The sequence below is a fragment of the Hypanus sabinus genome, unplaced genomic scaffold, assembly GCF_030144855.1.
Source record: "Hypanus sabinus isolate sHypSab1 unplaced genomic scaffold, sHypSab1.hap1 scaffold_890, whole genome shotgun sequence".
In the NCBI taxonomy this organism is placed as follows: domain Eukaryota; kingdom Metazoa; phylum Chordata; class Chondrichthyes; order Myliobatiformes; family Dasyatidae; genus Hypanus; species Hypanus sabinus.
This window is the reverse complement of record NW_026781743.1, coordinates 104,787-120,502: the sequence shown is the minus strand read 5'-3', so window position 1 is coordinate 120,502 and position 15,716 is coordinate 104,787. Positions and strand designations below refer to the sequence as shown.

Here is a 15,716-nt window from a genome sequence, read left to right as displayed (position 1 = left end):
AAAGAAGATAGTTAAGAACGATGTTGGGCCCTTGAAGAATGAATTGGGTGAAATTGTTATGGGAAACAGAGAAATTGCAGAAGAATTTAATAAATACTTTAGATCTGTCTTCACTAAGGAAGACACAAGCAATCTCCCAGATGTATGGATGGGCCAAGGACATAGGGTAACAGAGGAAATGAAACAGATTGACATTCGGAAGGAAACGGTGATGAGAAGACTGATGGGACTGAAGGCTGACAAATCCCCAGGTCCAGATGGTCTGCACCCTAGGGTGCTAAAGGAGGTGGCCCTGGAAATTGTGGATGCATTGGTAATCATTTTCCAATGTTCCTTAGATTCAGGATCAGTTCCTGAGGATTGGAGAATGGCTAATGTTATCCCACTTTTTAAAAAAGGAGGGAGGGAGAAAACAGAGAACTATCGACCTGTCAGCCTGACATCGGTGGTGGGGAAGATGCTAGCGTCCATTATTAAGGATGAAATAGTGGCATATCTAGATAGCAGTGATAGGATTGGGCCGAGCCAACATGGATTTACCAAGGGTAAATCATGCTTGACTAATCTGTTGGGAGTTTTTCGAGGATGTAACCAGGAAGTTAGACGGGGGAGATCCAGTGGATGTAGTGTACCTCGATTTTCAGAAGGCATTTGATAAGGTCCCACATAGGAGATTGGTGGGTAAAATCAAAGCTCAGGGCATCGGGGGGAAGACATTGACATGGATAGAAAACTGGTTGGCAGATAGAAAGCAAAGGGTAGCGGTGAATGGGTGTTTCTCGGAATGGCAGGTGGTGACTAGTGGGATGCCACAGGGCTCGGTATTGGGACCACAGCTGTTTACCATTTACATCAATGATTTGGATGAAGGCATTGAGAATAACATCAGCAAATTTGCTGGTGATACTAAGCTGGGTGGCAGTGTGACATGTGATGAGGATGTTAAGAGAATTCAGGGTGACTTGGATAGGCTGGGTGAGTGGGCAGATACTTGGCAGATGGCGTTTAATGTGAATAAGTGTGAGGTTATCCACTTTGGGAGTAAGAACAGGAAGGCAGATTATTATCTGAATGGTGTAGATTTAGGTAAGGGAGAAATACAAAGAGATCTAGGAGTCCTTGTTCATCAGTCACTGAAGGTGAATGAGCAAGTGCAGCAGGCAGTGAAGAAGGCTAATGGAATGTCGGCCTTTATTACAAAGGGAATTGAGTACAAGAGCAAGGAAATCCTCTTGCATTTGTACAGAGCCCTGGTGAGACCACACCTGGAGTATTGTGTAGTTTTGGTCTCCAGGGTTAAGGAAGGATATCCTGGCTGTGGAGGAAGTGCAGCGTAGATTCACAAGGTTAATTCCTGGGATGTCTGGACTGTCTTACACAGAGAGGTTAGAGAGACTGGGCTTGTACACGCTGGAATTGAGAGGGGATCTGATTGCAACATATAAGATTATTAAGGGATTGGACAAGATAGAGGCAGGAAATATGTTCCAGATGCTGGGAGAGTCCAGTACCAGAGGGCATGGTTTGAGAATAAGGGGTAGGTCATTTAGGACAGAGTTAAGGAAAAACTTCTTCTCCCAGAGAGTTGTGGGGTCTGGAATGCACTGCCTCGGAAGGCAGTGGAGGCCAATTCTCTGGATGCTTTCAAGAAGGAGCTATATAGGTATCTTATGGATAGGGGAATCAAGGGATATGGGGACAAGGCAGGAACTGGGTATTGATAGTAGTTGATCAGCCATTTTCTCAAAATGGCGGTGCAGGCTCGAAGGGCCGAATGGTCTACTTCTGCGTCTATTGTCTATTGTCACACACATCTCACACAGAGACACAGTCAGACACACACACACACAAACAGACGCAGAAGTACAGTCACAGATGCACAGACCGATAGACACAAATGACACAGGCATGATGCTCAGTTACAGAGACACACTAACACACACAGACCCACAGACACAGACAAGACACAGTTACAGACACACAGACAAGACACGGTTACAGACACACACAGACCCACAGACAGGGGCTATGGGTAAGCAGGGGCTAGACCTTCCCCAAGGGGTGACCTGCAGGGTAGCAGAGCACCTTACATCTCCTTCAGTAGATAAAGTGTGCGTGGCGAAGTTAGATTGATCTCAGAACAGGTTAAAAGGTGGGCACTAAAACAGTGTTGCGATTCGAAACTGTGTTCCCTTTAATCACAAAGGAGGATCAGATGGGTTTTGTGAAAGGCCCTAGATCATCTAACAATATCAGAAGGTTACTTGATGTGATTCAGGCACGTCAGCAACAGGCAGTGGTTTCCTTAGCGGCAGCAAAGGCCTTTGATCGTGTCGAACGGCTGTATCCTTTTTTCACTTTAGAACGATTTGGTTTGGGCGATGAGTTTACTAAGTGGGGGACGGTTCTTTATAATGACCTTGTGGCTTCTGATCGTCACTAGGGTAGATTGGATAATTTTAGCGGGCGGGACTGTCATATGTTGACAGATTGGAGCGACTGGGCTTGTATACACTGGAATTTAGAAGGATGAGAGGGGATCTGAAAGAGACATATAAGATTATTAAGGGATTGGACACGCTGGAGGCAGGAAGCATGTTCCCGCTGATGGGCGAGTCCAGAACTAGAGGCCACAGTTTAAGAATAAGGGGTAGGCCATTTAGAACAGAGATGCTGAAAAACTTTTTCACCCAGAGAGTGGTGGATCTGTGGAATGCTCTGCCCCAGAAGGCAGTGGAGGCCAAGTCTCTGGATGCATTCAAGAGAGAGTTAGATAGAGCTCTTATAGATAGTGGAGTCAAGAGATACGGGGAGAGGGCAGGAACGGGTTACTGATTGTGGATGATCAGCCACGATCACAGTGAATGGCAGTGCTGGCTAGAAGGGCCGAATGGCCTACTCCTGCACCTACTGTCTATTGTCTATTCTGAGGGGCTGCCCTTTATCACCTCTACTTTTCACACGAGTGATCGAGCCATTGGCTGAGGCTATTTGGCGAGACCCCCAAAACATCTGCTCCAGACATTGGCTTAAAGTCACGTAAGATTATGATGTTCGCAGATGGTGTTCTAATTTTCTTATCGAACCCTGCTGTGTCAGTGCACCACCTTATACAATGCATCAACTCATTTAGCGCCTTTTCGGGTTATAAAATCGACTCTACTGAATCCGAGGCTATGCCCCGGGGTATCCGCAGCTGGTACCTGACACTCAGGGTGTTTCCCCCTCTCGATGGTCGCAGACAGGTTTTGTTTGTGTAGGCATATTTATCACGCCTACGTTTGATCAATTGTTCAAAGCTAACTTTACACGGTTATTTGACAAAATCAGACAGGATCTTGAGCGATGGAGCGCTCTTCCCGTTTCCTGGCCTGGCCGAATATCCTCCCCCAAAATGATCACACTCTCCCTCGTCTGCTCTGCCCAATACGAGTGATTCCAGTCATTTTTACTCAACAAATACTTTTTAAAAATGGCTGGTTTGTTTCTTTCATCCGGAACAGAAGAAAAAAAAAGACCCTGTATTAAACTGTCTAAGTTACAGCTTCCTGGTAGTCTCGGGGGTCTGGATTTTCCAGACATCAAAAAATGTCAGTTAAATTCCTTTTTATCTTATGTGTTTGACTGGGTTTTTGCAAATGCTGCTCAATTTGGCTGGACGTTGAAGCCTCACAAGCAAAATGCCCTCTTATTAATTTGCTTTTCCTCAATAAGATGGAACTAGTTAAGGAATGCTGTCGCAATCCGATAACAATTAATACAGTCGGGGCCTGGGGGGCGGTGTGACAAATTGAGGACAATGCCTCGAAAATATCACCCTTCACTCCAATAACCGGCGGTCCAGATTTTCAGCCTGTATAATGGATTCTGGATTTAAACTTTGCATTTCTAAAAGGATATTTTCCATCTAGGAGATTTGTTTGATGAAGGAACGATGATGCCTTTTAGTTAAATACTACAGAAACTTAACATAACCCAACAAGCATCTTTTTTATTTCTTCCAGATAAGAGATTAACCATATAACCATATAACAATAACAACACAGGAACAGGCCACCTCGGCCCTTCTAGTCCGTGCTGAACACTTACTCTCACCTAGTCCCACCGACCTGCACTCAGCCCACAACCCTCCATTCCTTTCCTGTCCATATACCAATCCAATTTTACTTTAAATGACAATACCGAGCCTGCCTCTATCACTTCTACTGGAAGCTCATTCCACACAGCTACCACTCACTGAGTAAAGAAGTTCCCCCTCGTGTTACCCCTAAACTTTTGCCCCTTAACTCTCAACTCATGTCCTCTTGTTTGAATCTCCCCTACTCTCAATGGGAAAAAGCCTATCCACGTCAACTCTATCTAACCCCCTCATAATTTTAAATACCTCTATCAAGTCCCCCCCCCCCTCAACCTTCTACGCTCCAAAGAATAAAGACCTAACTTGTTCAACCTTTCTCTGTAACTTAGGTGCTGAAACCCAGGTAACATTCTAGTAAATCTCCTCTGTACTCTCTCTATTTTGTTGACATCTTTCCTATAATTCGGAGACCAGTACTGTACACAATACTCCAAATTCGGCCTTACCAATATACAGAAATATACAGATTATATACAGAAAAAAACATTATTGTTAGCTGATTTCTGACACAGAAAAGAGGGTGTTTCATTCTAAGAGTGAAGTCTCCATCAGTACTTTTTACGGCATCCTGAGGGAATGTTCCTGTGGAGAGGCTGAGCAGCTGGGAAGGGTCTGGGAGGAAGAGCTGGGAGTAGAAATTACAGCAGAAACATGGGAAGACATCTGCGATAACGCAAAGAAAATTTCAGTTTGTAATAGAACTAAAGCATTGCAACTCAAAATTCTGCACAGAACCCATCTGACTACAGATCGTCTCTCGAAATTAAGACGGGGGTTTCTCCAATGCGTGTTCTAAATGTAAAGTAAATACTGGAACTTACACCCACTGTCTCTGAGCCTGTCCTAAACTTCAGGCATACTGGAGTGATACTTTTGGGTGAGATGGAAAAGATTCTGAAGATGGAGCTTGAACTGGACCCAGTGTCTTTTCTCTTAGGCTTATCCAACAGTCGTGTCGTTAATGCACGTCGGAAAAAACTTTTTTTTTCCAGCTCTCCTCCATTATGTCATGTTTAAGCTTGGAGAAAAGTAGAAGTCGGACGTTCGGTATATCGTTCAAATTTGAGCAAACCAGGCCACCTTTCATTCAAGATTTTCATATGATTTAAATTTTCTCATTTTTTTTTTACTTTTCTAGGTAATTTTTTTTCTTCTTCTCCGTGATGTTTCAGATTTGACCAGAAGGATTTCCCCCTTTTTTTTTGTAATTATATCCTCAAGTGGACTGCCCAGTCTTTTTTGTTTGTTTTAGGTTAGTTTAGTGGGTTTTTTCTTCTTAACAGTAGAAATTTTGATTCTTTTTTTAATGAATTGTTAAGAGGAGTTGTGGTTCCTTTTATATATGAGCTCAATTCTATACTATATATGATTTTGACAGTCTATATTCCTTACTTTGTTTGTACTTTTATTGAAATATGTATCTGATATAACTTCTCTGATTTGTATTTATTCTTATTTTTTTAAATCAATAAAAAAAGATTGAAAATGAAAACTTTTTAACACCCTGACTTCTTGTGCGAAGAAGAACATTTTACTTTGTTGGATATCCAATAAGGCCCCTGGGCTTTTTAGATGGCATAAATTAATCATGGAGTACTTTCCTTTGGGCATTTTTTTCTTTTCTTTTTACAATATTTTTATTCAGAAGAAAAAAATAACAAGATTTACAGAGTGCAACACAGATTAATCGCAACATAACTTGTGTACATTCATATATTGTAATAAAATTGATCAAAATGGTATAGCATAACACATAAAGGTATACCACTCCATAATCAAAAAATTAAAATAGGTCATACATCATTAAAATAAATTTTATATAAAAAAAAGTCAACCCCCTACCAACTACCAAAGAAAAAAGCTGATGGATGACAATGGACAATTAGAAAAAAATATATATTCGCTTAAGAAGAGAAGATAAAAATATACATAACAGTCTGTGCACTGTTAAACTTTATAAATTGGAAAAGTAATTTAGGAAAGGTCCCCAGATATTATAAAAAGATTGTTTTGAATTTAAGACTGAGCAGCAGATCTTTTCTAAATTTAAATACGACATAATATCACGTAGCCATTGGAGATGTGTAGGAGGGGTTGACTCCTTCCATTTAAGCAAGATTGCTCCTCTTGCTAAAAGAGAGGTAAAAACTAAAACCTGTAGGTTAGGAGTATTTGAAGTATTTATAATCCTTTGCACTTTTTGACATGTCTGGTACACTCAAAAACAAAATAGTTTTCATAAAACACGGCAACCTTTTCTGCAGTGTGTAGATGTGAAGCTGTCTGCTGTATTAATAAGGGCTTTTGTATAGGATGTGGGGGCGATGTCTGTATTTGGATGGAAGTGTTCTGAGAGCCGATATCTGTGAGGGAAAGAACTGGAAATGTATCTGGAAGTTGGAAGCTTTGTTACGCTGAGCAAAAAAAATAAGGAAAAAGTAGGGCAGGTACAGCAGTTCGGGCCGAAGGGCCTGTACCGTTCTTCACCGTAGTTTCTTGCGGTCGTGGGGTGAGCGGCTGCCGCAGCAAGCCGTGGGGTATGAGGATCGGAAGCTGGGCGGGGGGGGGGTGGTGTCGGGGGACAGACGCTCACCTGCCAGGACCACCTCAATCAGGTCTCCCTGCCGGATGATGTCGGAGGACCTGAGCCTCCGCAGGATGTTCTCGGATTCCAGCTCATGGCGGAAGAGTAGCAGCTGCCCGGCGGTTAGCTGGTAGAAGGTGGCGTCCGGGAACTGCGGGGTGGGGAGGGAGACAGAGAGTGTTTAGCACCCCCGCCAGAGAGTAGACAAACCCCCACCTTACCCCAGGGCTGATTCCCCCCCCCCACCCCTACTCTTCTCCCGCGGCTCCGTATTCAGCTTCTGCCTACCACCACACCCCACACACTTCCGGACCCGCCCTTCCCCTCCCCTCACCTCACGGGATAGGACCAGCCCCATATTCTCCTGTCCACATACCCCTACATCCCTCCCCGTCTCTGTAACTCACTCGCCATCTCTGTAACCCCCTCCGGACCCTACACCCCTCCCCATCTCTGTAACCCCCTCTGGACCCTACACCCCTCCCTGTCTCTGTAACCCCCTCCAGCCCCTACACCCCTCCCTGTCTCTGTAACCCCCTCCGGCCCCTACGCCCCTCCCCATCTCTGTAACCCCCTCTGGACCCTACACCCCTCTCCGTCTCTGTAACCCCCTCTGGACCCTACACCCCTCCCTGTCTCTGTAACCCCCTCTGGCCCCTACACCCCTCCCTGTCTCTGTAACCCCCTCCGGCCCCTACGCCCCTCCCCGTCTCTGTAACCCCCTCCTTTCACAGTACAGTTCACAAGCCACCCTACCCGCCTCCATTTCCAGTCGCATGTACAACTCTGAATTCCCGCCTTTCCAAAAAGGGGTATTTAGGAAATCTCTTCCTTAAATACTTCCCGAAATCCTCCAACTGAGCCCAGTGTCCTCTGACCCGCAGACCCCTGCCCCACTGTCCCGGATCTCGATGCCCCCTGACCCGCAGACCCCTTTCTCACTGTTCCGGACCTTGATGCCCCCTGACCCACTGTCCCACTGTCCCGGATCTCGATGCCCCCTGACCCGCAGACCCCTGCCCCACTGTCCCGGACCTCGATGCCCCCTGACCCGCAGACCCCTGCCCCACTGTCCCGGATCTCGATGCCCCCTGACCCGCAGACCCCTGCCCCACTGTCCCGGACCTCGATGCCCTCTGACTCGCAGTCCCCTGCCCCACTGTCCCAGACCTCGATGCCCTCTGACCCGCAGACCCCTGCCCCACTGTGTCGGACCTCGATGCCCTCTGACCTGCAGACCCCTGCCCCACTGTGTCGGACCTCGATGCCCCCTGACCTGCAGACCCCTGCCCCACTGTCCCGGACCTCGATGCCCTCTGACCTGCAGACCCCTGCCCCACTGTGTCGGACCTCGATGCCCTCTGACCTGCAGACCCCTGCCCCACTGTCCCGGACCTCGATGCCCTCTGACCCGCAGACCCCTGCCCCACTGTCCCGGACCTCGATGCCCCCTGACCCGCAGACCCCTGCCCCACTGTCCCGGACCTCGATGTCCCCTGACCCGCAGACCCCTGCCCCACTGTCCCGGACCTCGATTCCCTCTGACCCGCAGACCCCTGCCCCACTGTCCCGGAACTCTATGCCCTCTGACCCGCAGACCCCTGCCCCACTGTCCCGGAACTCGATGCCCTCTGACTCGCAGAACCCTGCCCCACTGTCCCAGACCTCGATGCCCCCTGACCCGCAGACCCCTGCCCCACTGTCCCGGACCTCGATGCCCTCTGACCCGCAGACCCCTGCCCCACTGTCCCGGACCTCGATGCCCCCTGACCCGCAGACCCCTGCCCCACTGTCCCGGATCTCAGTGTCCATCATCCCCGCCACTCTCTCATCCAGCCACCCAGAGCAGCACCAACGGGAGGGAGTTGAGCCCACCCGGCAGAAAGAGGAGCTCAGAATATCATTCCAACACCTCAAAAACCTCGCCCCCTGCCCTGGGACCGGCTTGTGTCCGGATGGGCCCGAGGTGAGACTTTTCTCACGGCCACGGAGGTCCCAGCCTGGTGTTTGGGACTCGGAGACCGGGGACCGTAGACGATGACTCCCAGTGTGTGGGACACAGAGATGCCCTCATTACAAGGCTGTGGTGGCCAGTGTTATCATGTTTGCTGTTGTGTGCTGGGGCAGCAAGCTGAGGGTAGCAGACACCGACAGAATCAACAAACTCATTCGTAAGGCCAGTGATGTTGTGGGGGTGGAACTGGACTCTCTGACTGTGGTGTCTGAAAAGAGGATGCTGTCCAAGTTGCATGCCATCTTGGACAATGTCTCCCATCCACTCCATAATGTACTGGTTCGGCACAGGAGTACATTCAGCCAGAGACTCATTCCACCGAGATGTAACACTGAGCGTCATAGGAAGTCATTCCTGCCTGTGGCCATCAAACTTTACAACTCCTCCCTCGGAGTGTCAGACACCCTGAGCCAATAGGCTGGTCCTGGACTTATTTCTACTTGGCATGATTAACTTATTATTATTTAATTTTTTATGGTTTTATATTGCTATATTTCTTCACTGTTCTTGGTTGGTGCGGCTGTAACGAAGCCCAATTTCTCCGCCCCGGGATCAATAAAGTATGTCTGTCTGTCTGTCTGTATTACTGCTGGAGAAGTTGCCGGGGTCGGGGGTCACGGGTCAGACTGCAAAAACTCTCTCCGATTCACTACTAGGCAGGAGGGGGCGACCATTCCCTCTGCACCCTCTGCGCCACAAGTTCGGGGGCGACAGCAACCAGCCCGAGGGATGTAAGCGAAACCCGTGACCGTCCCCCGGGGAGGGTCAAGTGCAGGCGGGAGGCCTGTCCCCTCCCCCCCCCTCCACCCCAGTGAGATCCTTCCCTCAGGGAGGGCTGGGACAGAGGCGGGGGTAGGGGTGGCGAAGGGGAGGGATGTGAGTTGAGGCGAGGTGAGAGGACAAGGGCTGAGAGTCCAGTGAGGCAGCAGGAAACTTGGGGGGGGGGGGGGGGTGACTGTAGTTCTGTGAACTTGTGACAGATCACGGAGCATCTGGTAAACTGCCTGCGAGCAGGTGGGGGTGTGAACTGCAGACAATTGTCAGAGCCGGCCTGGCTGATGTTGGTTGAGCAACATCACAGGCCACGGCTCGTGTGGTTAAAGCAAGTGGGTTTCAAGGGCGTGAAGGTCACCGGAGAGGGGCCGGTTCTAACTGATTGCCTACAGTGTATGGGAAATGAAGAGTTTTAAATATTGTTTTTTTTTAATCTTACGGCTGACAGTAAAAAAATATATGGCCAGAGGGAGTTACAGAAAAAGAGAGGGTGTAGGGAGTTAAAGGGATGGGGAGGGGTGTAGGGACAGGAGGGGGGGGGGTGACAGAGAAGGGGAGGGGTGTAGGGACTGGAAGGAGTTACAGCGATGGGTAAGGGTGTAGGGACAGGAGGGGGGGTGACAGAGAAGGGGAGGGGTGTAGGGACTGGAAGGAGTTAAAGGGATGGGTAAGGGTGTAGGGACAGGAGGGGGGGGGTGACAGAGAAGGGGAGGGGTGTAGGGACTGGAAGGAGTTAAAGGGATGGGTAAGGGTGTAGGGACAGGAGGGGGGGGTGACAGAGAAGGGGAGGGGTGTAGGGACTGGAAGGAGTTAAAGAGATGGGGAGGAGTGCAGGGGCAGGAGGGGGTTACAGAGATGGGGAGGGGTTTAGGGGCCGGAGGGGGGTTACAAAGATGGGGAGGGGTGTAGGGGCCGGAGGGGGTTACAGAGATGGGGAGGGGTGTAGGGGCCGGAGGGGGTTACAGAGGGGTGTAGGGGCAGGAGGGGGTGACAGAGATGGACAGGGATGTATGGGGCAGGAGGGGGTTACAGAGATGGACAGGGATGTATGGGGCCGGAGGGGTTGACAGAGATGGACAGGGATGTATGGGGCAGGAGGGGGTTACAGAGATGGGGAGGGGTTTAGGGGCCGGAGTGGGGTTACAAAGATGGGGAGGGGTGTAGGGGCCGGAGGGGGGTTACAAAGATGGGGAGGGGTGTAGGGGCCGGAGGGGGGTTACAAAGACGGGGAGGGGTGTAGGGGCCGGAGGGGGGGTTACAAAGACGGGGAGGGGTGTAGGGGCCGGAGGGGGGTTACAAAGACGGGGAGGGGTGTAGGGGCCGGAGGGGGTGTCAGAGATGGATAGGGATGTATGGGGCCGGAGGGGGTGACAGAGACGGGGAAGGATGTAGGGGCCAGGGGGGTGACAGAGACAGGGAGGGGTGTAGGGGCCAGGAGGGTGACAGAGACGGGGAAGGGTGTAGGGGCCAGGGGGGTGACAGTGACGGGGAGGGGTGTAGGGGCTAGCGGAGGTGACAGAGACGGGGAGGGTGTAGAGGCCGGAGGGGGTTACAGAGACGGGGAGGGTGTAGGGGCCGGAGGGGGTTAGGCTGTTCCAGATTTCCAGCACCTGCAGACTCCCCCGTGTAGTTCTGATGTGAAAGGGACGGTTGACTGGGTCAGATCGCCTCTCAGCATGTCCGACCTTGGGCAAGGGAAATCGGCGCACAGTTCGGCAGTCAGCCATCGACCGTGGTGCCGTGTCTGCGCAGCGTGGGCAGCGGTCCGGGGACCGTCCGCGGTAACAACACCACTCCGTACACCAAGGTCGGCCATTGCCTCTGACTGAGTGGGAGGGAATGGGGTCCGGTCCCCACCCACCCGTCCTTTCCTCTCACTCAGACTCACGCCCGGGAGCGCTGCTGACTGATATTGGAATTGAAATTGGTTTATGATTGCACTGAAAGCTCATCAGGGGCTCTGTTCATACAGATCAGATCACCCCGCGGTGCATCGAGGCGAAAACTACAACCGAGTCCAGTGTAAAACGTCACAGCGACAGGGGGCAGGTGAACGATAAGGTGCAAGTTTATGACGAGATCAGGAGGCCGTCTCCTTGTATTAAGCGGAGTAGAAACCATCTTTGACCCGGGTGGGGCATTGTATCTTTTGCCCGCTGGGAGGGGGGACAAGGGAGAATGTCCAGGGTTGTAAGGGGTGGTCTTTGAGTACACTGGCTGCTTTGTTGAGTTAACGACCTCGGCGTCTTGATTTCGGCGAACCCGGACTGGGCCCGGCACGCAGGTCCAATTACGCGGAAAGCGCGCCAGCTTGACAAACTTCTATAGATGCGTGGCGGAGAGGTTGTTGACCGGTTACATCGCAGCCCGCTGTGGGAACGCCGACGCCCTCGAACGGAAAACCCTACAAATGAGTAGTGGACATGGCCCAGTCCGTCACGGGCAAAGCCGACCCTGCCAATGAGCAGGAAGGGGACCCCCGCCACCCAGGCCGTGCTCCCTTCTCGCTGCTGTCATCGGGGAGAAAGTACAGGAGCCTCAGGACTCGCACCACCAGGGTCAGGAGCAGTTACTACCCCTCAACCATCAACCAGGGGGGAATAACTTCACTGAAATGTTCCCACAGCCTATAGCCTCACTTTCAAGGCCCCCTCATCTCATATGCTCGATGTTTTTATTGCTTGCTTATCTGTCTATCAATCAATCTGTCTGTCTGTCTATCTATCTATCTATCTATCTGTCTGTATCTGTCTATCTACCTCTCAGTCTATCTATCTGTCTGACTCTATCTATCTATCTATCTGTCTGTATCTGTCTCTCTATCTATCTATCTGTCTCTCTATCTATCTATCTGTATCTGTCTCTCTATCTATCTATGTCTATTCTCGCAGTTTGTTACCGTTTGCAGGTCGGTTGTCCGCGCTGCTGATGCGGCCTTGGATGGACGTTGGATTCACTGAGACCGCCCGCGGGAAAACTAACCTCGGGGTTGTAAACGGTGACATGTGGGAAGCTCCATAATGAACTCACTTCCAAGTGTAGAGAGAGTCCTCGGGGGTGGGTGGGGAGGCTGATTTCCGCGGGGAGCTGAGTTGTGCCCGCAACTCCACGCCGTTTCTCGCGGTCACGGGCGGGGCAGTCGCCGTTCCGAAATGTTTTCCACGAGGGGGTGGGTGGGGGGGGATCGACGGGGTCATGCCGGATTCCTTTCGCCTGCGGGGGACGCGGAGGTCCCGCTGAGATTCCTCGGCCGTGGCCCGAACCAGGGCACCAACACCCCTACCTGCCCCCAACCCTCTTGACCTCAGCACCGCGAGCTTGTGAACCCCCCCCCCCCACTTCCTGGAGCCAATGACCACGGCACCCCCATTTCTGGTTGGATGAGGTGGCTGAGGTAGAGTCACCTCCGTTCAGAAACTCATCCGGGCCAGACAGATCTACCCCGCCGCTACGAAGTTAGAGGGTGGTGTTGGTGGGTGGGGGGAATTCCTGCGGTGAGTGACTCCTCTCCTGACTTCACAAGGTCTTTTCCCCAACCACAGGGCACAGGTCCGGAGTGTGAGGGTGTGAGGGGCACCCTACCCCCCCTCTTCGCCTGGGGCAACAACTCTCGAGGAACCATCCCCCTTGATCGGTGACTCCTCCCCTCCCCGTAACCGCGCTCCCCCTCTCACCCCTCCCTCCACCGCCGGTTCGCAGAGCGCGTGGCGGATGAATGGGACTGGGGAGGGGGCAGAGACCGGCGGGGGGGGGGGGGGAAATAGTCAAAAACTGCAGGAAACACTCGGCGGGTCAGTCGACATCCGCGGAGGGAGGAGCGGAGAGAACGTTTTCAGTTACGAGAGGATGGGCCGATTTCCACTTCCAAGCGAGCCGCCTCCGGGTCCCTCCCACATTCCAAAGACGTTCGGGTCGGCATTCCTGAGCTGCGGGCGTGCGAAAGGGTGCCTAGGACTTTTGCACTGTACTGTAATAACTTAATGTATTGCGGGGCAGTGCAGTCACAACAAACAAAACACTAATTTCATGACATATGATGAGCCTGATTCTGATCTGGGCTGAGTGTGGGGAGGGGGCAGGGAGAGGGGAACCATGGTTGCGAAAGAGGAAGGGAGCGGGGAGCGCCAGGGGCACATTCTGCAGAGATCGATAAACCAATTGTTCCGAATCAAGTGACCTTGCCTGCTGTCTCCGGGCTGGGGGTGGCTGTGTCCGCGCCGCCACCGCCGGTGCCACGCTCTGCACCCCTCGCCGTTCCCAACACCCAGAGTTTCCGCCAGGTTTGCAATCTCACTCTTCCGCTCCGCGTCCTGTGCCAAAGTCTCAGGCGCCCGAGCCCCATTCGCGTGTGCGTGCTGAGGACTGTTTCCCCGTGCTCCTTTTTGGCGTCAGAGGCATTGTCGGACCGGGCTGTTATCGGCCCGATAGTGACCGATATCGCCGCATGTTGCGACAGTGACGCGATAGAAGAGAGCCGATCTTTAAGATAGAGGCGCTGTTTTATCACTGATGGGACAGGGGGAGATGGGGGTTGGGGCAGCGGAATGAACCGAGAGGACAGAGCCGTGGGGAGGGGGGGGAGGAGACAGCAGCCACAACACAGCGGGCCGGGTAGTAGCTGGGGAGGAGGAGAGGGGCAATGAACAGTTGGCGCTTGGGGTTGGGAAACACTCCCACCCCCTCCCCATCCATCCCTCATGCCTCAACAAACTCATTCGTGAGGCCAGTGATGTTGTGGGGGTGGAACTGGACTCTCTGATGGTGGTGTCTGATAAGAGGATGCTGTCCAAGTTGCATGCCATCTTGGACAATGACTCCCATCCACTCCATAATGTACTGGTTCGGCACAGGAGTACATTCAGCCAGAGACTCATTCCACCGAGATGTAACACTGAGCGTACACTGGAATTTAGAAGGATGAGAGGGGATCTGATTGAAACATATGAGATTATTAAGGGACTGGACACACTGGAGGCAGGAAACATGTTCCCGATGTTGGGGTGAGTCCAGAACTTGAGGCCACAGCTTAAGAATAAGGGGTAGGCCATTTAGAACAGAGATGCGGAAAAACTTTTTCACCCAGGGAGTTGTGGATGTGCGGAATGCTCTGCCCCAGAAGGCAGTGGAGGCCAAGTCTCTGAATGCATTCAGGAGAGAGTTAGATAGAGCTCTTATAGATAGCGGGGTCAAGGGATATGGGGAGAGGGCAGGAACGGGGTACTGATTGTGGATGATCAGCCACGATCACAGTGAATGGCGGTGCTGGTTAGAAGGGCCGAATGGCCTACTCCTGCACCTCCTGTCTATTGTCACAGGAAGTTATTCCTGCCTGTGGCCATCAAACTTTACAACTCCTCCCTCGGAGTGTCAGACACCCTGAGGCAATAGGCTGGTCCTGGACTTATTTCCACTGGGTATTATTAACTTATTATTATTTAATTATTGATGGTTTTATATTGATATATTTCTATACTATTCTTGGTTGGTGCGGCTGTAAGGAAACCCAACCCCCCCCCCCCCCCACCCGCCCAGGGATCAATAAAGTATGTCTGTCTGTCTGTATTACTGCTGGAGAAGTTGCCGGGGTCGGGGGTCACGGGTCAGACTGTAAAAACTCTCTCCGATTCACGAGGCGGGAGGTCCTGGACCTATAAAGTATGTCTGTCTGTCTGTCTAGGCCCCCTCACAAAGAAGGTACAACAGTGCCCCGGACTTTGTTACAAGCTTGCGTACGCTGGGTATTTAATATTTCAGTAATATCTGAGTAATCTTGTTTGATTAAGCATCCTCCTTCCTTTAAATAATTCATTACGGATGGTATGTACAAAGACGTGAATTGCATACGTCATCACGCATTCCGGACTTGGTTTTAAAGTTTTGAAGTTACAAAGCATGAGGTCTGGCGCGCCAACAACGTCTCTGAGAGGCCTCTCCGGGGAACGCGGCATGGAAACGCCGATGCCCCAGAACGGACCCAGTTAATCGCAGGAAAAGCCCTCACCCCACCACTGATCACACCCACAAGAGGCAGCGTCCGGCACCAGCGTGCTCCCTTCTCACGGCCACAGTCAGGGGGGAGGCCCAGGCGCCTCAGGTTCGGGAACAGGTATTGCTCCCTCAACTATCAGGATCCTGAGCCGACGTGGGGCAACTTCGCTCAACTCCGCTCCGAACCGATTCACAACTCCCGTTCCCAGCGTTAATTT

At 51.4% G+C, this 15,716-nt stretch overlaps 1 protein-coding gene across 1 annotated transcript in view; it reads right to left on the bottom strand.

Moving 5' to 3' along the window:
* LOC132390423 (serine/threonine-protein kinase D3-like) overlaps positions 1–15,716 on the bottom strand; it is a 63,424-nt gene that overhangs the window by 37,789 nt on the left and 9,919 nt on the right. Inside the window, exon 2 of the mRNA XM_059963032.1 lies at positions 6,732–6,873. Within this exon, the coding sequence (XP_059819015.1) occupies positions 6,732–6,873 (142 nt within the window). The remainder of the gene's footprint in view (positions 1–6,731; positions 6,874–15,716) is intronic.